General features: G+C 45.0%; 2 protein-coding genes across 4 annotated transcripts in view; one reads left to right on the top strand and one right to left on the bottom strand.

Moving 5' to 3' along the window:
- NRAP (nebulin related anchoring protein) overlaps positions 1–1,156 on the top strand; it is a 50,387-nt gene extending 49,231 nt beyond the window's left edge. The window contains exon 42 of the mRNA XM_084265004.1: positions 735–1,156. Coding sequence (XP_084121130.1) covers positions 735–836 — 102 coding nt within the window. The 3' untranslated portion in view covers positions 837–1,156. The remainder of the gene's footprint in view (positions 1–734) is intronic.
- HABP2 (hyaluronan binding protein 2) lies at positions 424–23,818 on the bottom strand. Of its 3 annotated transcripts, none has more exons than XM_084265005.1 (14): positions 23,696–23,818; positions 15,577–15,613; positions 10,438–10,566; positions 9,273–9,383; positions 8,746–8,862; positions 8,303–8,422; positions 7,430–7,601; positions 6,904–6,998; positions 6,529–6,775; positions 5,530–5,672; positions 5,080–5,214; positions 3,406–3,551; positions 2,341–2,541; positions 424–794 (listed from the first exon to the last, which is right to left on the bottom strand). In XM_084265005.1, the coding sequence occupies exons 1-13, from the start codon at positions 23,774–23,776 to the stop codon at positions 2,380–2,382; spliced, it is 1,695 nt and encodes a 564-aa protein (XP_084121131.1). In that variant the 5' UTR covers positions 23,777–23,818; the 3' UTR covers positions 424–794; positions 2,341–2,379. The 3 variants fall into 3 exon arrangements, with proteins under 3 accessions (XP_084121131.1, XP_084121132.1, XP_084121133.1); XM_084265006.1 differs by having other exon boundaries at positions 9,273–9,380; XM_084265007.1 differs by having other exon boundaries at positions 10,476–10,566.
- Positions 23,819–23,999: the final 181 nt, after the last annotated feature.

The raw sequence follows: 23,999 nt of genomic DNA, 5'->3' as shown, positions 1-23,999 counted from the left end.
CAAGATGGAAGAAAATACAAGCAGGGATCTTCCAGGTTTTTCTTCTCCCTACCTCCACAGGGTTGACTCTCAATCTGCAGTGTCCCAGTACAAGAGAGCAAAAGTCTATACAGGGAGTTTGTAGACTCTACAATTAGGAAGAAGTTACAATAAAAAAGAAATTCTGCACTTTAAATACTTTTTTCATCTCATTTTTAACTTTGGCAACAAGTCAAACAATGCACCAGCCCAAGAGAAACAGGACATACCTGTGATTCACATTCCCATCTGAAAAGTTACTCAGGAAATAAAATATAACTGTGGTTGAGGAATGTAGGCAGTAGGATAATACTGCAGGCAGTATCTTCTTCAGTCCTACATATGATAATGATCTGACAGTCCCAGGGAAATCTACAGGTGTGCAATGCACCTGGAACTCAGATGTTCATTGGTTTTCTCTTTATTTAGGGCTTAAAGTAGAAAAGAGGACTTGAGCACGTTTAGTACTTTGATACATGTAGTGTCTAACATGAATGATGACCCGATGATCTCTTGAGGTCCCTTCCAGCCCCTACGGCTCTGTGAATGGCTCCGGTTTTTGCACTTTTCCATTGTAGTCATTTGCTCAGTGCAGAGCAGTGATTCACATTTTGCTTATTTGCACTTGAAGTAATTTTTAATATACACATATTCTTATAGAATAATTGTTAAAACCCTTTCCTGTCCTCACAACTGAGTTGGTTTTGATTCAACAGGATCAATCGGAGACGGAAGGATCTCGGCAGGTCACAGTCAACCCTGATGCTTCAGAAATTCTGCAAGTCAAGAGAAGGAAAATGCAGCTGTATCAGAAGTAAACAGAAATGTGCCATCACATGAGTAGATTTTCATTTTGTCCTGCAAATTCTGTAGCTTTTCTAGTTTTCTGAGAAGCACGATAGAGGGCATCTAAGAACTTTTGGTTTCAAAAAGCAAACTAAACACTGCAATTTATAACATCTTTCTATTTTTGTGTGGATATTTTATCACTGTATGTATTCCAGAATCTGATATTTATTTAAAGCTGTAAATGAAATTAGTATTAGGTGACTGGCAGGCTCAGCTTTGTACTACAGATAAATGAACCTGATTGGTAGAATATAAAATAATTTGTAATGAATAAATCAGACTAATCTTATTCCATACGTGTAATCTTTGGAGATTTTTATGTTCTTGGATTACTGTCACCTCTGACCTGAGACAATACAAAAACGTGATTCAGGTGGCTTAACAGATGAACAAGACAAAGGATGGTGGAAGCAAAGTTAGCATTGACTAATCAGAGGTACGTCTTTTAGTGGTCACCAGGATGTATTCAGATCACAGTTAGTTCTTCAGCCTTTTTAAAAGCTTCCAAAGCAAAAAAAATCAGAATTAGTTTGTTAGGAATTATGGCAGTAGGTTCATAGATACCCTATTCATAGATTAGGTAGCTGCTCAGAGAAAGCTGTAAACCCTGGAATTCAGATGAAAGGGACGTTACTCTTTAATGAACTGGCTCTTCACAAAGTTGCGTGTTCTTCATATCCTGATAGAAATAACAATTCCCTGTCTTTCAAATTTCTGTAGAGGGTTGCAGAATTATTGGGGGAAAAATACAATTCAACTTGTAAAGCTTATGAAAACCCAAGAATTATCCAATAGCTTTAGACCCATTTGATAAATGATATTTAGTATGCCTTATGTCTCACTGGTAGGAATTGAAGTGAAGCCCATATATACACCGTTGTAGATCTGGAGTGTAATAATTATGGTCCAATCAGGAATAAAGTGGATAATTCTACTAGTGATTTTTTCATTATTATTTTTCAATCTGGAATGCACTGCTGGTAGAATTTGTGGTTATTTGCCCTATAGAAGTGCTTTTAAAACAATTCTCTTGCTGCCCTCCTCAGATAATTTACTAAATCCAGCCTTGCAAACATCACCACAGGGTGACTTTTATGTGTGTGGAAAACAACGCTGGCTATTAGGAGACACACCAATGGCTGCAAGGTGTCAGGGCCCAGCAAGTGCAGAAAAAACACACCACAGCCAGGAGAGTGAGGGGAAGAGGGAAAGGGTGGCAGCGGCTGGGCCTGCTTGGAAAGCCAGACTGGAATTGCTTTACTTTCTAGTCTGTTTTGCCAAAAAAATGTGGGCTTATTTCAAAGACCCCACAGGACAACTGTCACTGACATTGTAGCAGATGTTCTTGAATATATTTTGAAGGTGGTGATGAAGGATGCCCAATGTAGGCCATAAGGAAACATCAGTAATGGTTTTGGTCAAAGAGGAGGCATTTGGGGAAAAGGTAAAAATAGGTAAATATCTCAAGCTTACCATTAGTCATTCCAAAGATGTCTCCCGGTGATGTGACCTTTACTTAGACTGAATTTTGGATTTAATCCAACTGAGAAATGCTGTCACCTGGGTATAAACTCCTGGCTTGTTTTTTAACCCGCACTCATCACCCCAGCTCACGAGGCCATATACATAATAGGAGCCGTTTTCCACACAAGTTAGTGGGCCTCCAGAGTCTCCCTGGTGAGAAAGAGCACATGTGTTCAAAACGTGAAGCAAAATGTTAACCAAAATAAGAATGCTCCTCTGCCATCATAAGACTTTGAACCTGCAATAACTTTTTTTCCTATTAGATGTACCATCAGACGCCACTCAGTTCCTGAGTAGGTTTGGAACCAGGTCAAATGATACCAAACTTATTGGATTTAACTTTGTGTTAGTTCAAGTCTGTGACATGTGCCTGACAACATCACATCAAATTTCCCAGGCATGAAAGTACCAGGTGTTCAGAGCCTGAGCTTAGAAAGGTAAAGACGTGATCCTTGGCATAAATGATAAGACTTGATCTCTCCCACATCCCTCAAAATAGGGTTTGTTTTTTTTCTGAGCTGATTGGTGTCAGTTTTTTCTATTGCAAAGTATGCTTGCAGTGGTAGTTTGCACCTCAAGTGTATTGTTCAAAGTCTTCCCTGTCTTATAATAGTATAAATATGAACTTGCTTCCCATTTTCACAGGTTGTAATGGAAAGAAATATCAATCCTGACTTTCCCTGCAAGTTTCAATAGTAAAAATCAAATTAAAATTGGTGCTTGTAGAAAAGGCCATAACAAAATTGAGAGAAAAAAGGCAATTTTTCAGGTTATTATGACAAACTGCATCAGAAGCCAAACTTTCCAAGCTAGTCTCCAGCTTCCATAGATCTGACAGTGACATCATTAGCTCTAGGGATACACATCTCAAACTGTACTGAAGACAGACGATGGCTGTTGAAATACAGTGATGGGAGAAACAGATGCATATGTAGCACCCTGCCAAAGCTATTACTCCGCAGGCTGACTATTTACACAAAAAATTAGTGTTCAAATACAGAAGAAGCAACAGACCTGACAAGAATCAACTCCAGATCTCTGAAGATTTCCCGCACAAAACATGCTTTCATCCAGACTGTGATCATATGCTCTGGGTGCATTGCATTTCCTCTGCGAAATCAGCTTGACGCTGGCATCTAACAGCTGACGGGACAGCTCATCTATGGGATGTGCACCAAAAAAATGGAGTCACCTTCCTCCCAGTCCTGTTACATGTTGTCTTTGTTCAACATAGGAGCTTGCTTGCCATTTGGATGGGAAAGGGGAAGAGCTGGGGGGGATGCATGGGCTAGCCTGGGAAGAAAAGAAGTATCTCTCTGAAATGATAAGGGTTAGAGACGGAGCCTGGAAGCTTCACTCAGGACACCGAGTTGTTGCCTGAACAAAAGCAAAGTCAGGGATTCAGAATTTGGCTCTGATCAGCTCTACCCATGTAATCCTGCTCTTCAAAGGTGCTGGCTGGCTGCAGCTCCCACGGGTCCCAGTGGGACCTCGAGCTGCTCAGCACTTCTCAGACTGGTGCCATTAGATGCTTTAACACGCAAGCTAATGAAACAGATGAAAACTGAAAATCATACAATATTTAAGGGCAATGATTAATTACAGTGAATCTAAAGACATAACTTGACATCTAAAGGCAATAGCCAGAGTTTCAAAGCACTACATCTGTAGATAATTAAAGGTGGTTTATAAGTTTGGTTCTGCTTGAGTTTCAGGAAATATTCCATTTCTGCAGTGATTTCCTGAAATGCTAATAATAGCTCTGCTCAAAGAAGGAGCCATCTAGTTTGAACACGTACAGGGTACTTGATATTCTTTGTTGGGGGAAAAAAAAAAAATTCCCTGTCCCCTTTTTAAGAGAGACTTTTTATTTGGAACTTTTAAAAAATGTCCATTAAATTCTGTTGCTGCATTCTGATCAAATGAACACGCTTGTCTCTTGTGGACTTCAATGAGAGTTACATCAGAAGGGAGAATTTGGTCCTATGTATCGTATCAGGCTGTATCAGTCACAAAGCACTAGGACACCTACTGCAGCCTCAGTGACACATTTTCCTTCTGCTGCTTTACAGCAACACATCAATCAGAACATGAGAAAATGCATTTTTCAGAAAATTGCCATTATCTTTTTTTAAGCATAGTAATTTCTCCCCTTAGGATTTACCACGGGCAAGAAAGGTTTTGGATAGAGCTGGTTGAACTTGAAAAGCTTTGGATTTTTTATTTTTTATTTTTCAGCGCATCTGAAGATCCAGATGCTGCTTCTGAAAAGCTTTATCTGACCCAATGGGCTGGAAAACCATGTGAAAGTTCCTGTCTTTCTTGGTCCTGTCTTGAAACACACAAACTATACAATAGCCTCTCTCTTGGTACTTTCTTGCTTCTATTGCTGGCTTCGAATGAAACCATGGCACGGTGTGTCAGATGGCAAGGAAAAGAAAAAAAAAAAAAAAAGATGCTTTGGGGATTTCTTTCAGAGCTCTGAAAGGTTTGGTTGGTCTAGCAGTTGGAGATTTCTGCTAATGAGTCATTTCCATGGCAGGGTTTAGCTGTCCTTAAGTTATGTATTCCATGTCTTGTTTTCACTAAGTGCCTAGGGTCCACATTTGAATCTAGTAATTGCTACTGAAAGTGCCAGCCTACCTCTCCATGGAAGTACCCACCAAGATCCAGCTAGCCCACAGATACCTGTCTCTGTCATGCCCCATCCAGAAATGAAGCAGTCGGTCTCAACAGGAAAGGAGAAGTTGGGCAGACACGCTGTTTTCACATACTTTGTTTCCACTGCACAGTGACCATCAACTGGCTTCAATTTAAGTAGTGCTGGAGAGAAGAAAAACAACAACAGAAAAGTATTTGTAAGTCACTGCAATCCCTAACCATCATTACTGGTCTGCAACACAACCCTGCACAGAACTGCATGTACCTGAGGTGCTATTTGCACTGCACACTGGACCTGTCCCTGTTGTTTTGCTCCTCCCACATGGTGTTTTCTGCCTGCTCAAAGACTCAAATGGGTCCAAGCCACAATTTGACCTGATTATTTCCTAATTTTATACTGATTTCAGTTGGAGAGAGGTGCTTCAAACAACTGAGGTTGGAGCTGAGCCACATAAACACTCAGTAAAAGGGATTTACCAATATCATTGCGTGGGACACCATCCCTCTCTCTGTATTTGTAATGTACAATGATCTTCTCCACATCAAATATTTGCTCATGGTGTTCTCTCTTCTTGAGGTCTTGCTTTCCAAGGGCTACTTGGAGATTTTCTGCTGTTTGTCTGGATAAAAAACCAAAACCAAAATCAAAATAAATTAGACATAGTCTATGAGCGGTGGTGGAAACCTGCACCTTAATTACCTGCAAGTCAAGATATTGCATGGCTAGAAGATTTCCAAAGATAATTATAGGAGGGCTTAGTCAGGCAAGTGGTGGTGCCAGACAACATACACGCTCTTAACTTGTTTCAGTCATGAAATAAAGTGATTTAAAACCACAAGAACATGGTTTTCTGTGCCTTTTAGGGGAGTGCAGCAGTATGCACACAGTTACTGCAGCTGTGATGATGAGTAGCAACTCATGGAGGCATGCGAGTACAACTGCTTGCTGTTGTCTGAGCATACTGATAAGCATCTGCGCTGGAGTTTCCAAGGAGGGTGGTTTCCAACCTATTCAACAAAAACCTTGGTGGAAATGTCATATTCTAAGCTAGCTGCCCTGTAAGCAATTGAAAGCAAAACGCGTATTTTGGCTGTTCTGCAGATACTAGTTATGATGCAATATTTTGCTTATGGTACCCTAATGTCCCCTCAAGTTTTCATGGGGTCCTTTTAAACATTACAGAACCTTGTTACTTCCCTCCTTTTTCCCTCTCACACAACTATTTTAGCTCATTTAGGTGAGTGGGGGTAAGTTTAATTTGTTATTCTTCTAGCAAGCACTATTTTCAAGTGTGTGTATATATATATATATATGTATTTTCATGTATGCCTCCAATTTTTTCCCACATATGACTTCCTTTCAATCTGATTCCCAGCAATCATTTGGATTGCATATAATTTGGATTCCCAGCTGTCTTTAATAACTAACTTGCTTTCTGTACGTTTATCTACCCTTGACACAGGACATGCACCTACTCAATGCAGTGCGCAGCAGTAAGAACCCAGCACGCCTTGATTAGCACTCCCCCACAGAAATGACTGCTCCTGTGTGACGTCTTTATCTGCAGAGATGCCATCCAGGGATGTTTGCCAGCTGCAGTCTTAGCTCCACCATAGATCCTCTTGAGTGTTCTTTGGACTTCTGGTTGTCCACATGTTTTGAACATTTCGTTTGATTCAGGTGGGTCTGTTGGGCTGTCTGTTGGCTGTGGGGTCTCTTCAGCTGCATTAGAAGAGATAGCACATGTATGATGCAGAGATATATCAGACTGGAGGAGTTAAGTAAAAGGGAGTCACCTGCTGCTCTGGACTACCTACATGCTGCCAAACAGCTCACTTCTAATTCTTTACCTGTTTCTGAGCAGGGTGAAATATCACAGAATTCCCATTCCACTTCGTGATTTTTTCTGATGTAGCACCAGGGTTTTTCATCCTCATCAGGATTCCTGAGGGGAACAGTTCAGAGCATCAGCCACAGGGAATGGGGAAATCTCCCTGAAACCAGTGAAGGAGCTGAGGATGCTTGGGGGAGCAGCCTCATGCTCCCATATGAGAGTCAAACTTCCCAATACATTACTTCCTGAGATTTGATGAAGATGCCTAAGATAAGAGAGTGGGGCTTCTGTCATTTTACTAGCCCTATACCTATCTTAACTCTAAGAAAAATGAGGGATTGACTCAGGGAAATGACGGCTACTTCTGGGAGCATCACATCAGTGCAGTGACTTGGAGAACGCATCTCTTAACATCCAGTTATAGACAGGCAGTGTCTAGGGAGATGCAAGATATTAACACCATCAGTTTGCCAAATTAATGAGCAGTTTGTTGTCAGTGCTCTTTGATGTAGACCTGTACAGTTGCTTCTTCAAAATATTACCTGCAGAAGTTATGTTCACCAACGCCATAAGAGTCAGCATCCTCCATAAAGGCATTAATAGGGTGGTTCAAGAGAATGTGGGAATTCCAGTGCAGGCAGGTCTTGCCATTCACTGCTTGGTTCACTCTTCCTCTGTACTCAGAGGAGTCCTCTTCATAACATTCCTCCGGCCCTGTAGGAAGACAATGCTGACATTAAAGTGACTTTTTTTTTGTTTTCCTGGCCCAAAGTGGTTCCTCTTCCATCCCTTCCTTGCCCTATGTTCATTTTATTGAGGATCAGGAGGACCTACTGGGTTATGTAATGGTATCCCTTATCCTGCATAGGCTGGAAATAAGATTAGTGTCCCAACATCTGTCCATCTTGAAGCTTGAATAATTTCAAATGCCTGAAACCTCTTTACATGGTAAAAACCTAGCAGCTGGGAAGTGTCTGAATCACAGAATGTCGGGAGTTGGAAGGGACCTTGAAAGATCATGTAGTCCAACCCCCCTGCCAGAGCAGGATCACCTAGATTAAATCACAAATGAATGTGTCCAGGAGGGGATCTGAATGTATCCAGAGAAGAAGCCTCCACAACATCTCTGGGCAGCCTGTCCCAGTGCTCCATCACCCTCACAGTGAAAAATACCAAAGCAGAATCTCTCTATCAGTGGTCTGGGCAAGAAATGGTATCAGCAGGATGAGACAGAACCAGGCACAGAGCTTGTATCATGCTGGGGCAATGGATGTGCCAAAAGGAAAGTTGTGGGGTTGTGAACCTAACCTGTAGGCAAGGTGCAATGTGGAGCATGTAGTGGTACACGGAGCTCGATGTGCAACTGACTGCCTGGAGGCTTTGTCCCTACCCTCTCCCCCGGAGCGGTGACGTACCGATCTCACAGAATCTCCCCCTGAAAGGTTCGGGGCACTTGCAGGAGAATTTCGATCTGATTCTGTGCCGTATGCAGTTACCTCCGTTTTTGCATGGGTTTGGCCTGCACGGTGAAGATGCTGTCAACATGAAAAACACAGAAGAGCCTTGTCACTCTGCTGAACACTGTACAGCCACTCTCATGGCCAATGGAAACTGGGGAGAGCTTCCATTTAGCCTGTTGGCCTTGGGTTCTTACAAAGTGGTTTTACCGGTGACTGAGCCACCACCCTGTAAATCAGGCGTGACTGATCGCTGACCAGCCCCACAGATGGGACCTGCATCATGTTTAGGCTGGACTGCCAGGGCTGCATGAAATTTCCCACCACTGACCAGCCATGGTGAGGTGACCTCTCCATGCTGGCCCCACCGTGCCTCACTCCATGCTCTGCTGAATGCTCACCAAGTTGGCAGCTGGGTGTCTTGTAGGGATGATGGCAGCTGCACTGAAAATAAGGTGGGGTTAATGTAATCAGGCAGTCCCCCCCATGGCACCTCTTCTCCAGACACATGTCCTGCACTGTGAAAACAGAGAAATGAGGTACAGATCAATATTTGTACGTGCACAAGAGCTTTGCCCTTGCAGGGATCATCGGAAGATGCTCTCTCTCCTGATGCTCTGAGGAGGCTTTCACTTGGGATTTCACTTCACAGTATGGCAAAAATTTTGCAGAACCAATGAGTAGCTTCTCACTGCCTGCCTGGCAAGGGCTAGAGGAGCACTTCCTGCACATCTGAGGTCTATTTTACCGATATGAGTTAGCTACAGGCAAGGAGCTAAGTGTGAAACCTATGAACGTGACTGTGGTGGGCTGCCAAAACCCTCAGCCCAGCAAACAGTTTACAAAGCCCTGTGTCCGCTTCCACTGACACAGCTGTGACAGTACCATTAGGTGTGACAATGAGGAGTGGAAGCAGAAGAGCAATTACCTTTCTCACAGGTTCTCCCAGTGTATGGCTCAGGGCAGAGACAGCTGAAGTTGCTTCCTCTGTTTTCACACCTACCGTTGTTCTTGCAGGGGTTGGAGGAACATGGGTCTGCTGGGGTAAAGGTGGACATCTTTTAGTTTTTCTTTCAGCATCTCTGCTTCCATCACCTGCTTTTGCTTCTTGTGTTTTCTGACTGCAGAAGGCTGCCTTCCTGGTCACAGCATCCCATGTCACATGTACCATGCCCATGGATCACCTTAGCAGCCACAGGAGCAGATTTGCTACAGAGCTCTGTGCAAGCTGTAGCAGCTCACAGCTTTGGGTCTGGAGCTCCTCAGCTCCCTTTGCCACACCTACAGTGGATACTAGCAGTGTCAGTCCATTCCTTTGCTCAGGGACATTTGCTTCTATGGCAGCAGCAGAAACAGATGCCTTAAAAGCCAGACCTGGCCCTGGACATCTGCTTTCAAGCACTTAGTGTGGAGGTATGGTGATTTTTCATTGCCCTGGTCCCTTGGAAAAGCCATCCAACACCAGTATATTGTATCATACACCTGGGTGGCACCTGCTGACAGTCATTTGAGGGCTCCTTCTTACACCACATTCAACCTCTCCACTACACTCCAGGTTGCCAGGAGCAATTGGTAGTGGGGACAGCCCCATACCAGTTCTGCTCTCTTTGTACCAGGGGATAACCCAGGGGATGCTGCAAGCAACTTCCTGTTCTCCTGAAGTTTGGCAAAACAGAAAGAAAAAAGAAAAGAAAAACCCTGCAACTGAGAAAAAAGAGAAGGAAAAAAAAAAAGAAAAAGAAACCTGCTCTACATTTGCTTCCCAGCATAAATACAGAACATATATCCCATGAAAACAGCAATTACATCTTACAGTGTCTATAGACAAATAAGCCTGTGCTTTTTTGTAGTAGCAATCAGAAATGTTCTGCATGATCAGAATCCATCCTGTGAAACCTGGAGATAAAACACAGGCTCCTTACAAGAGAAATACAAAGGAGAACACTGCAAACAATCCTCCTAACTCATCCCTTTGATGCAGGCATTTCGAGAGCAGGCTGGCAGCCGAGGCCTGCCATGCTCACGCTGCAAGCACAGGGTTGGGATTTTACCCCTTCCTCACCTCCCTCCCTGCCCCACCCCTCTACAGGTACCGTTTCTGGTATCGCTGTAGCCAAAAAATGTCTCAAACCAGTCAGGGTCTTCTGAGGTCTGCTGCTGGAGGGAGGGGTCTTGCTCTGGTTGCGTGTACTCATCATAATACACGTAGTTGTCAGCCTCATCTGCAGGGAGGGGTGAGAAGAGGGTGGAGGAACAGAAGAGTTAAAAACTGCTAGAAAGAGAGAAGGAATGAAAGAAGTTGTTCTCTGGGACGAACAGGCCTTTTCTCCTTCAGCTCACTTGGGATGCCAGCGGGTCTGGAGCTTGCATCACCTTGAGGACTGAACGTTCAGCTCTTCCTGAGTGTGGCAGAGCTTGCCCAGCACCCAGCACAGCCACCCCTGAGCACCACTGGCCCCAGCTCTGTCCTCGCTTCTGCTTCCAGAGGTGCTGGGGCCCTGGATACCCAGTTAGCTCCTGTGGAGGCAGCCGAGACACCCCAGAGGGAACACATGCTGGGGGCTCTGCAGGCATGGGCATGCAGCACCATGGCCAAGGAAGATAATGCTGGCTGGGAAGAAGAGGATTTGGATTCCTAGAAAAATGCTTCTTCCAGCTGCTTTGACCACCAGCATCACCATTGCTGCAGTGCGAGGCAAGACCTTCACTGGTTCATGGGTGCCTGCTGCCTGTGGGGCACAGAAACCCATTTTGGGGCAAATTGGAGGGGAGCAGGGGCCCAAGGTGCCTGCACACCTATGTGGCTCCCATCCACAAAGACCCTTTTTGAGGTCCTGGTGCAGCAGAAGTGCTGAAAAGCCCGTTCTTGCCTCCATGGATCCTGCAGCCTCCTGGCAGCCCAGCGCCCGCCGGCCCTGCAGCTCAGTCAGCCCACGTTTTTGGGGGGGACACAGCTGATTAAAGTGGGGCTGGCGGCTCCTCGCACAGGTACGGCTGCTGGTGGAAGCCACTCCGGTGTTTCAAAGACACGCTATGGTAATGAGCAAAGCTGAGCTACGCACAGAGACATTTTTAAAAGCTCTCCCCTAGGGCCGGACCGATGGCCCCATGGATAATGCTCTGCCTTGAACTGATTATTGACTGCATTATCTTAGTTTTCTCTCCTCATTCATTCGCTTGCAGCCTTTATCTTTATTCTTTCTTTGCTTCAGAAAAAAAAAAAAAAGAAAAAAAAAAAGAAACTCCACTTTTGTACAATGGGTGTTTTATATTTCATATTAAAATAGAATCGTCTTTTTTTCTTCTTCTTCTTCTTTTTTTTTTTATTCCTCCTACATGCCAACTCTCGTTTCTCACCAAAAAAAAAAAAAAAAAAGAGAGAGAGGAAAGTTTCACCTCATTTATTGCTATGTCAAGTCAAGACTCCTTTTCCTCAGCTCATTATTTCCACAGGAGCCGAGTCTCGACAGTGTGCAAATGTTGCAGAAGTGTGTGCCTTGCTGGGGAACAGAAGGATCTCGCTGGAAGATAAGGACATTGTCTACAGCGAACAAAATTAAATTTAATGTGATGTAGTTAAGAAAGAAAAACAAAAAGAGGGGTTTTGCCTGAAATGCAGCCTGCAAGCTCACTTTGTCAGAGGGGAGACTTTGCAAGGGGACTTGAGTTTGAGGGAATTGTCTAGAGGAGCCTGATTTTTGTTTCCCCTGTTTATTTTCAAAATATCTTAGTGGGGAACGTGTGCTTTTACTCCACAGATGCGTTGAAGAAGTGTTCTGAGGGGTGGAGTAGCCCTTTGTATAGAGAAGATATACCTGTTAAAAGTTATGAAGGATGAACAGGGGAGTTGGGGCTCTCAAAAGCAGACAGCAGACATGCCCAGTTTGCTTTACAGAGGCTGGTGAGGACTTTCTTGAGTCAATATAGGAAAAAGAAGTGCTCAAAATGACCACAAATAGCTAAGCCATTGCAGAAGTATCTACCGTGATTTTTAAACTAACTGCTCAGTGTTACGTATGGTGCTAAGAAATTATGATACTGCCACTTAATTTTGTGACAATGGCATAATTTCTTAGCAATAGGTTAATTGTTCATTAGCAATACCTATGAATTTACTTGTTGACCCATTATGGACTATTTTAAGGGCATCACTGTGGCAAAATCCAATCTGGCCAAGGTGCAATTCACATTCTACAGGATGGCTAATGCTGTTGGCTCTGCCAGGCAGAGAGAGAAGCAGAACCCCCCATCTTCACTGACAGGACAGATAGCCACTGGCAGTTTTGGGACAGACTAATGCACACCTGAGACCAGGCTGACACCGGGCAACTTGCAAGGAGGGCATGTTTGGGTGGCCAGGCCTGAGGTCGAGCGGACGGCACCCAGCAACCCCTTCATGAGATGGCTATTATCGTTTAGTGAAACTTTATGACCAAGCCATGGAGTTAAGGGTGCATGAGGAAAGGGCTCAGAAAGCATCAGCAAATCCTTTTGGGTACCCTGTTCCCCCGGGTGAAGAGAGGGAGTCAGGAAACTGAGCTTCCTGGTCAGGACACCAGCCAAGGTGCTGTTAGAGTGCAGCCGACCTGAGAAATCACCAGCATCCCTGCTTGCTCCATCACCATCCCTCTTTATGGAACTGTGAAACAGAAATAGCTTCTACGGGTCACGTGAATGATGCTTCACCTCTCCCAATGACTCCGTGTCCTCCCCAGCTGCATGAAGCAGTGAAAAACAAAGAACAGAAAACCCTGGCTTGGGTACATGACATCAAACTAAAAGATGTCTTCCTATTTATCATTGCTTCGACACTAAATAACTATTTGGCTTCCACATCTCTTATTTAAGAAGTGCTCCCATTCCATTTTTTTAATTATTCATAACAAGCCATAGGTTTAGTAAAGCAAAAACAACACTTTTTTTTATCTGAGCACATAATTAAGGCACGAAGTCTGATACACTGATTGATTTAAACATATTACTAAATCAGAGTGCTCATTCTTTGTAAGTGCTGGAAAACCTTAACATGCTTAAAAAAAGCAGTGATCTGACATTTGTCACTGAAATGTGACTATTACATGAAATTAAATTAGACATCCTGCATGCAAATTTTCAAAGAATAACTTTCCTCTGTGTAGTACAAAAAAAATCCCCCCCATAACTGATAGACAGAGATTGACTTTTAAAGCTTCAAATCAGCTTTGAGGTCTGGGTGATCTTTTAAACTGCTCCAGCTTTCATCTGCAGTTTTTTCACATTGCCAAGACCTGCCAATCAAGCGATGGATTTCTGATCAATATCCCCTTGTTCATTAGCTTACCCGGGCTCTCTGTTACGGGGAGAACAGATATCCCAGTGCTGGCAGTCACACTGTTTTCAAAACCTTCACTGGATCGAGTCATGACTAATGTTCCGAGTGGGAAAGTGATGCATTAGGTTGCCATCGAGTGACCTGAATCGCGAGGTAACTTTGTAGGGCTGCAGTTGTCAGGATGAGTGATGTGCGAAGTTAAAGCCTATTGCCAACACACATCAAGAGCGCCAGAGAGTACCCAGTGTTTATTCAAGCTCTCTGAACCTCTGGGGATTGACTGAAATCTGGCCTAATTTAAGCAGGATGAGTTGTCCTACCACCTTTCGAAATACTTTTTGTCTCCAGCTCTGAGATTAACGTCGTGTTATTTTTATGAGGCTGAAATCCTGGTTAAATAACGAGATGTCCCCCCCACCTTTACATCTGCAGAGATGAGACCTCACGGTATTTCCTCCCTTCCAAGCAGGCTGTGGCTGGGAGAAGCTGAGGCTTCAGAAAGGAATTGCAAAAGAAGTGAGACCAGCTAACAAAAAAAACCCAAAAGCCAGTGAGCCTTTCAAATAGTTTTGGGGTTGTTACTTAAAAGGAGTTTCAGAGCTCCTTTTCCTAAGAAGGACAGGCATTAGGCAAAGGTGGATGGTGGCAGCTGAAGGAGTGGGGACTTGTAGGAGAATGGGAAGCAGGGGGGGGACAGAGGTAAGGACCACAAAACATTGTGGAGGGAATGAATTAAGAAATTGTGAGAGCTCCACCATCGGAAAGGAAATCTGCTGGTTTGCAAGGGGTTTCTGCGTAAAGTCTGGATCCAGACCTGGCTCCATGGCCAAATGCTTGCAGAAGTTAAACACTGAGCTCAGAGGCAGGTATGGTTTGGGCATTAGTTTTCCTCACACACCTTGTTAGTAAAGAAACATTGACTTTGGGGTGTAGGAGTCACCAGGCTGCTGGACTCGCAGGTTTGACCTGGAAGCCCAAATGCCACAGGAATGAACAGGAATGTGGCTAAATTATGAGTGCATAGTGAAAATCATGCTCTTTTCTTTTTTCCTTTCCCAGGAAAGGGAGAAAAATTAATGTAAGACTTTGTTAGCTGTATAAGATAAACTTAGACCTAAAAGCCACTTGAAGAGGTGCAGGGCTTCTCTGTGAAAGCACCAAACTTAGCAATAAAACCATAATCCTCTACAGAGTCCAAGTAGACTGCAAAAGGATGTACAAATCCTCACACAATATCTACAGATGTTCACACAACATTCATCACAGCTTTTCTCTTATCAACATCTTAAGGCCACATCAATGATTTCTGCTTGCATGAGCCTGTAAACACTTTCTGAACCTTCTCTCAGTTTGGAGAAAGCCTTGTAGGAGTAAGTTGCAGAGTTAGGTGTAAGGGAAAGTTAGTTGTCATTTATTTAACCTTTGGGTTACATGCACAGGTAGACTCTTTTCTTACCCTTCTGTGAGGTTTGCAGCCCAGCACCGTGACTTGTCCTCCAGCCCATGACCCCAAAGCTGTGTGGAACACAATAGGCCACAGAGCAGGAGAAAAATCCCAGCTTGGAACAGAGCTGTGAGATGCAGGTACAGTCTAGGAGTACCCCGCAATCAGCTGCAAATCGGTACTGCTGGTGTGCCTCTGGTTTGGGCTCCAGTGTGCCAGATGTGCTCCTGGCTGGCACCTGACACACTGTTATCTCTTTCATTGACAGAGAGCACATGTACAGATCTGAAAGTGCTCACTGCATTACTTGTCCAAAGTCAGACTTTCTACTTGATCACAGGTTTTATTTTAAGCTCAGCAAAACTGGGCACAGAGTTAATAATACTCAGTGCTGGGCACTAGCGAAAGCTCTTGGCGGACCAGATCACCAGCCTCTCAGTTTTGTATGCAGAAGTTAAAGACATAGAAACCACTTACCATGCAGCAGGTCAGCCAGGGAGAAGAAATGGGAAGCCTGCATGAGATGAAAAAGGGCAAAGAGTCAGTTTCTGGGGAGAAAAGAAAAAGTCAGCATAGAGCTTGGCTTATGGCACAAAGTTTCTGTTTGCCTTAGTGCTGAATACTCACCCAGATAAGTTTGGTATCCACTTTGGAGCTAACTGGGCTGGATTATAAGAGGTCCTTTCAAAAGATTAACACAATGTCTTTTAGGCAGCCCACTGCTCCCAACAGCCTGAGTGGGAGCTCTGGCTTTTCCGAGCATCCAGCCCAAGCTGCAGGCCTGGTGTGCTTTGGGAAAAAACTTGTCTTGGACAAGTGAAATTGCCTTTTTGCTTATGAAGTGACCGTGCATTGACTATTTGTCTAACTCCCCTGAGATACAGGCAGAGGCTGCACTCCAGTTGGCTGCCAAAGCTGGGACGTGCTCAGGCAGGACAGAGCGGAGGTCGGGCAGCAAGGCACAGTCCAGCAGCCCATGCCTGGTGCTGCTGGTGGGATCCGGACCTCCAAACTGGAAGGCTGTCAACGACCTTTGGATGGAGGACAACATTTCTGGCACTTCCTGTGAGGAAATGCCATGTGTCTGACCTCCGATGTGGGGCTCCAGCCTTTCCTGTTTGGCTCATGATCAAGGGCAAGCGACAAAAAGGGAACAGCAGAAGAAGGAAAACAGCTCTCAGCCTTTGAAGAGAGTGAGTGAGGCTCGCCTGAAAGGGGATGCACTGACTCCACACTGGGATGTATCCCCTGTGTGAAGATTTCAGCTCGCTTTCCTCCTTGCTCTTAAATCCCAGCTGCGGACAGGATTACCTGCCTGTGACAAGAGTACGTGTGCTGACGGTGGGTGTAAAGAAGGAGGTTTGGAGCTGCTGTTCTTCATTCCTCACATGATTTGTCAGAAGAAAACATATTTCCACACAATTTAACATTCATAATCAAGAGAGTATACATACACACTCACATGTGATTATTATGTGCACCCACACATTGCTATGGGAACAATGAATAAGAAGTAGGACAAAAAGAAAAGCTCGGAATCCGTATTTATGAATATTATCTGGAATATACAAATGAGTTTTTGCTTCAGGCACATTTGCGTCCCTCTTGTGTTTGAGCCAGGGAGAACAGACACTCCAGCACTCCCTTTCCCACTGACTTTAATGAGAGCGATGTCCCCTGAACCGCTCAGCAGATCCCCTTTCCAGGTGCACTTAAGTGAGCCACACACATACATAACTAAATCCTTTGCAGCTGGAAGGACACACACACACACACACACACACACACACACACACTCATGCACACTCACGCAATTGCCCCTCCTGAATGAGAGCAGAGATGACGGTAAATGAGAAGGCTGTAAAAGCTCTGCCCTTGGTGTATATGTTTCTAGAGTGCAGGTAACAGGGTTCGTCAGATCCTTTGCCAGACCCTGGATGCAGTGGAGCCTGTAGAAGGAAAAGGTCTAATTGCTCCATTTACAATTAGTGGTAGTGTTCAGCTGTAAACACAGACCGGAACAAACCCTGCCAGCGTGCCCCTTTCTTTCGGAGGAATAGATGAAACAAAGAGCAAGGAGGCAGCAACCAGAGGAGGACGAAGCAAGAAACATTTTGTCTCCCTCCCCAGCTCCATGTGGTGCCCTGTTGTGCTGTTTGCCTGTTGTGCTCGGCAGGGCTTTGGGAGCAGAAGGGTTTGCCTTCAGTGAGGTTGTCCCTACATTCGGGGCTGCCCTTGACACCACATGGGAACATCAGAGGGTTTCAGCCTAGGCTGAGCAGGGTGCAGGACTTGGAAGCATCATGTGCTTCTGTGCCTCAGTTTCCCCTCGCTGTAGAACAGAGGTGATAGTCTCACAGTGCCCAAGGGCATGGCTCATGCACCGAGAAAAGAAGGAAGATGAAGGCTCTATCACTTAGCTATGCTGCTTTCTTTTCCAGGCTACCCACCTATCCCTCCTGCCCGAGTGCTGCTCTGTGGCAGAGCTGCCTGCAAGAGGGCAGATACTCTGAACTCCATCTTGCAGTATACTGGTGACCCAGAAAACGTGCAGGTTTCCAGTAACATGCTTCCGAGCAGGCAGTACCCTGCACTCTAGGGTGAGTCCCAAATTTTGCTTCCCACTTTTGGATCAAGGCCTCTATCTGCTGCAACTGCATAAACATTACTGGGAACAAAATCTCCTCCACCAGCATCACAGAGAGTCAAAGAGTTAAACCCTACCTTTAGGTAAGGCTCTGGTGCCCCATTTTGTCATGGGGCTTTTCTCCTACAAGCTGCAACAGCAGCAGAGCCGTGGGGACCAAGCCCTAGGAAGAGCTGGCTTCTCAGTGTGGAGACTTTCTTCCTCCCTTACAAGGTCCACTGGACCTCTTGCCAGACCACATTGGCTTTGAAGCCTTTTCACCCACACTAACCAGCACAGGGCCAAACTTCAGCCTTTTGGCTCTCTGCATGGAGCTTTCCAGTGTGCAGCAGAGGAGGGAGAAGCCCTTTACTCCTTCCCGCCTGCCCGCTGGAGCTCGCCCTTTCCCCCGTGCCATGAGAGGATGCGGGATGCAGGATGTGCAATGGCAGCTGCAGGGTGTGGGATGGAGAAGGGGGCTGCAGGTTGGAGGGCTGCAGGGAGGGGTACAGGCAGGGCAGTGAAAGCAGGGCCTCCTGCTTGCCCTGCCGTATTGCTCATGGCCAGCAGAGGAGGATCTTGTCCTTCCGACGAGGAGCAGTACCGAGCCCAGCCAGGAGCAGGAATGGAACAAAAGGAGGAGGGGGGGGGGGGAGGGAGGGAAGAGAGAGAAGAAATGAGACTGTGGGGCTGGTTTCACCAAAGTCTCCTTGCTGCAGCTCGACACCGATACTTTGTGTGCTCTCTCAAGAGGGAATAAAATCGCTGGATCCTGTTCGTAGCAGGTCCGCGGAGACGGGGGATGAAGCTGGAAGAATTTGTGGAGAGCAATTTTAAATTTTATTACTTTGGGCTCATAAAAAAGAATCAGTGCAAAAAAAAAAAAGAACCCCGAAAAAAAATCTGGGAGAGACATTTTCTATGGGTACTGGTGGAGCCGATTGCATTTATAGGGCTCCTAGAAAAAAAATCACAGAAAAATGGCAGAAATTCAAACCATCCTAACTTCACCTGACCTTTGTTGTCGACATCCTCGTGATGATTAGCACTTCACTAAAGCTTTGCTTCTCCAAAGAACCATCAAAACTTTGCTAATTAGGCTTTGTACCAAGGTTAAACGCTGCAGATACATGATACTCTGCATTTTTCCATTTCGACTCCTCAAGAAAGGGAGACTAATGAAATGTAATAGATTTCAAACGGTAATGCCAGAATCACGAGCTTTCTTGGTCTCAGGACAGAATCATACAGCTCTTTCTCAGACAAAAATGTCCAGTTAATCTCTGGTGATACTTTCTGAATAAAGCTGGGAAGACTTGACCCCAAATTCAAGGGAAATTATTTACAGCTGCCGAGGACGTTCTGCAGTTGAACTGTTGATCGTGGCTCAGGTATATTTGCTACCCCTTGTTACAATCAAAATGAATAATTAAAAAACTCAAAAGCAGGTGGAGAAACAGCCAGCAAAAAAGCAACAACTAGGGGTTAGGCTGTGAATTTACATGTGTGCAAATCAGAAGTAACTCCAGAGAAAAGACTGTAGCTGCTCAAGCTGCCATGAGGGGCGAGCAGAGGGGTGAAAACTACCTCTACATGTACACGCTCTCTGCAACAAAGCACCACGGGACTTCAGACATTAAACTGCATTGGTAGGAGTTGGCTTATTCACCTAATTGCACTAAGTCATGCAAATTCTCCTACAACTTGCCAGGAAGTGGCCTCCACGACAGCAAAACCCCCAAATATTGCCTTTTTCATTTGTTCTTCTGAGCGGTCACAGCTTTGTAGCTGAGAAGGAAGTGGGATGAGGAAGAACTGGAGAACAAGGATGGATATTTGATCAACTTCCATCCACGACTGACATAAGGCATGAAGGAGCCACGAGGGCAGACACAACCAGTGCCTTTCCGTAGTGAACCCCTTGATCCTGCTGACAGCTCTCAGTGGGAACCTTTGTCTGGGCTGCTCGCCAAAGGAGGAGGGAATCGACAGTTCTGATGCTCTTACAATCGGCCAGATTTTTGCCTGCAACCATCTTGGGTAGCGACAGTCTTTGAACTTCAAGGGAAAGTGGCTTTTCCAGCAATGACATTGTATTTCTCAGCCAAGGCCATGGTTGCAGTATAATGAAAGCAGGGCATATTATCATCTGGAGCACACATGCAACGCGTGGTGTATTTTTAGCCTGGGAAACCATCCTCTGAGAGGATTCCACCAAAACCTCAGAGTTCTTCACCTCTCTGCTAGCAAGACATCTCCTTCCTTCACACTGAAAGGCAATGAACGACAAGTTCTTTACCAACCGGTCCCAGGGTACTGGGAGAAGTTTACATTTAAAGTCTTTATTTGGCTGATTGTTCAGCTATGAATCTTTCCCACCTGATACAAAAACCACAGGGATTCAGGCAAAAAAGCAACAGCCCCTGGAGGTGGTGCTGAAACCAGCTTGGTTCTTTGCACAGGAGTTACCTGCTCCTGCTTTCCAAGAGATCAAAGTTTCCCAGTTAATCTTTGCACCCTGAGAGGTGGCCTGGTAGCAGATGGCCCTTTTTAAAGTTGCTCACCAAATGGATGAGGTGCTCTTGTGCTCCCAGGTGGAAAACGGGGGCAGCCTTGGACGCCACAGCGAGGGGAAGCTACAAAACCTGTTTGGGAGGGGGGAGCTTCAGGAGCCAGCCTTGTCACACTGACACAGGTGCTCCGCACGCTATCAAACACTTCTGCAGCCAGTGCTGGGAATGCAGGTTATACTGCTCGACTTAAAGCTTATGCAAAGTCATTAAGTCCCTTTAGTTACACGAGATATCAACCTGCACGCTTCAGGGCATAAGCTGATTGCCTTCAGGGGTCAGCGAGGAAGGTTTCCCGCTCCGAGAGCGCGGTGCACAATTAGCTGGGGGCGCTCCCAGGGCTTTGTTGCTTTCCTGCTGCATCAGGCAAATTTTGGTGAGAGCTGCAGAAGGGCATTACCCCTGATGGGCCACAAATTGAGACGGGCTTGACAGGGTTCGCTTCTCTTTGCAGTGCTCCCTTCGTGATGCGATGGAGCATAAAGCCCTTGTGGTGTCATCCCGAATAGAGCCCTCTCTGGAGACAGGGTGAGAGGAGCTGAAGTGGGAGTTTACTTCAGGCATAGATGCATCAGTGGGTAGAAAAAAGATGTCTGACACCTTAAAATGTCGGTCTTCAAGCACCTGAGGCAAGGACAGACCTGTACTGCTGGTAAGAGCTGCCTATCCGTGAGCCAGCTGAGGAAAGGGCACTGACAGCAAGTTTTCTTTGCAACTGCCTGATCTTCATCCTTCCCTTTCTGCTGCTTGGTGCCCTTGGTCATTGGACTGGACATGGCTAGTGACTTGAAACCACTTCCCATCACAAGTTAGCATGCATCAGTGTTCTGAAGCTCCCAAATATTCAGTGAGGAGCTATTCTGCTTCTCTGAATCCTGCATTTCTTCCTCCGTGCTGCCAGGGGTGTTGAGTTTGGAGAGAACACTGATTGGAGGGAAAAAATCCTGAGCTGAACACCTGTTTGTTTAAAAATCACCTTTCTTTAAGCACTTCAGAATATTGTTAAATAGGAGTTGTGGCACAGCTTTGTCACCAAAGTGTTGTGGACATTGTCTGGTGCAGGTTTCTGTAGCCCAGCCCAGCACAATGTTTAAGCTTACCATCTAAATCTGTGTTTCAGAGAAGTTGCTTTGCTGCAAGCCCAAGTGAGGGAGAATAGGCAGCCGAAGTGCTGTGTCTGGATGTCGACACAACCTGCTGCAGCAGAGCTCTTTGGATTTCTTTTTGGCAAAGCAAGGAATAGTTAATGCAACACCGTATGGCAGGCACCTTTCTACTCAGTATCTTGCTGAGCAAAAGCATATTGATTTCTCTAAAAGTTCCTCTTCATAAAAAGCTGATGTGTGTATCAGTGAGGACCTGCTGAAATTAAAAGCAGGGGGAAAAGAGAGCAAAACAAAACAAAACAAAGCAAGAGCCTGAGAAGACCTGTCATGTCTGAAGACAAGCTTTTGTGTTGTTCCATCATCTGTGCTAAAATAAAGGACCAAATTTTGTTCTCCCTTGCACCCAGCATGGAGCTTCCTGCCTTTTATGGAAATAGTTTGGATTCATGCAGGTGAAACCAGGTTTCTCTCTGAGTAATATGAAAGAACCAAACGGAAATTTTTGCCTTAGGGTCCTGCTCCAAAACCACCAGGTCCATGAATGTCTGAGTGTTTTCCTGTTCTGTTTCGACTGACTCGATACGAGCTGCTGCCTAAATCTGTGTTTGATGTCTGCTATGTTTTGCCAATAACTTTTATTAATAAGTTACTTATAAAAACTCCTAAAACCAGATTCAAATAAAACTGAGAAAGATGAAGGTAGATGGTTCTGGGAGAGGATGGAAACAGCACTTCAAGGGTGTTTTCTGTGGTTTCAGCAAAATGCAAAGTCCATTCTTTCTTCGTTCAAACTATTCCAGTGTAACTTTTTCTTTGGAACAAATTATTAAGGCAAAAACCTCCCCTCATAGCATGTTTGTCATGCAATGGTCACGTCACGGCAACTCATTCCCCTCTTTTTTTTTTTTTTCCTGGGATCCATGCCAAGTGCAAAGCCAGAAAACCTTGTTAGATTAATTATGAAGAAAAAACATGTTTTATTAAAAACTAGCCTGCTGAATATTCTGTCGTGCTGCTTCTCAGTGACAGCAGAATTGCGTTTGCGTTTTAGTAATGTTAATGAATTTTCAGGGGGGGTGGTGTTGAATATACCCTGTAATTTCTACAACAATGTTTAGTGCACAGTCAGATTAGGATTGTCAAAACTAATGAATGAATGTAGCACTTAGGACGTGCGAGGAAAAGTCTGTGCAAGGCTTTGCGTTGTCTAAGACTGCCCCTACATCTCCCTCACTGAGTGTTAACACAGTCAATTAATTGATTTATATAAGGCTGGGTTCCCACAATGTCTGTAAAACTGACACTGAACTACACTGGAACTGACCTCCCCAGTAAACTGCCACAGGTACCGGTGGATCAAGTGTGCCATATCCACTGCTACCAGCAGATAGATATTCCTGATGATACAATAATTAGTAAATACCCTATTGTGTTGTGAGAAATCACTGATCATAAATTCATGGAGCTCTTCAAAAAGACACAGAACTGGTTAAGATCCCTTACAATCCATTTTTCTCAAAGGACTCGATGTAAACGTGTCAATATCTGAAACTTTGCAACACATTTCAGTAGATACGAACCCACCTGCATAGGGACCATCACTGAAAAAGCAGAGGTTTGAAAGAACCTCAGATTCCTTCATAAGAATATCTATTTCATTGCAGTGCTTGGATAAACAAAAGAAATGTTTTTAAAGCTGACTTTTAACTTTGCTTTGGTTATGAGTCACTGTTTCAGTCTTCTTTAAAGAGGACACAAATGGGTTTGGGAAAGTAGATTGAGCTGTGCTGGAGCAGGGCTCTGGCCAACTCTAGCCACATTGAATATTTTGCCATTTGCCTTCCTTCCACTTTAGCAGCAATGATAATTTGGCCATCCAAAATGTATAGCCGGGGTTAATTTTACCTTTGACAAAAGAGCTTGCCAAACTGCCCAGCCACACGTACCCCCGAGCTGTTTAATGTCCTGTCGAGTCCCTTCAGCGTGACAATGAGCTGCCCATGTTGCAGCCCAGCAGTTGGGAGCACCCAGGTCTGGGGGAGCAATGCACTCCCCCCATTCCCCACAGGCCCCTGGGTGGCTGGCCACCAAGCACACCCAAACAAGCAATTCCTTGTCACTGTAGATATCTGCTCCCAAAACCCCAAGGGTCTTTCCTCTTATGCAGCATTTACTTGGGCACCTCGCTGCCCTGAAATGCAGATGGTCAGCTAAATGCTCTGATTGCCCAGGAAGGGCTCAGCAAGGGGCAGAGCTGGTACCTGGCAAGAGAAAGAAAATAAAATCATACTCACGCACAAGTGTGTGATCCCTAGGAGAAAGACCAGGGGAAGAGCCTGAAGGGTCAAACCACTGTTAACCATCCTTACGCTCATTTTTTCTTCAAATTAGCTTTTTCTTCTTGCCTTATTTTTTTTTTCCAGGCAAGCCACAATCATTTGAGGCTTAGCTAATGCAGTGCAAATAATTAACTGTGTTTCAAATATTGTTTAATGTTCAACAGATTGCCCTGATCAAATAAGTGCATCCTGTCCAGATAACCACTGCACTGACTGCTGGTAAATGTTTCAAATCAGGAAGCATCGAAGATGGGGATAA

This window comes from Gallinula chloropus (assembly GCF_964237585.1).
Source record: "Gallinula chloropus genome assembly, chromosome: 5".
NCBI classification, from domain to species: Eukaryota; Metazoa; Chordata; class Aves; order Gruiformes; family Rallidae; genus Gallinula; species Gallinula chloropus.
Note: the sequence above shows the minus strand (reverse complement) of the source record. Positions and strands in the feature narration are given on the sequence as shown.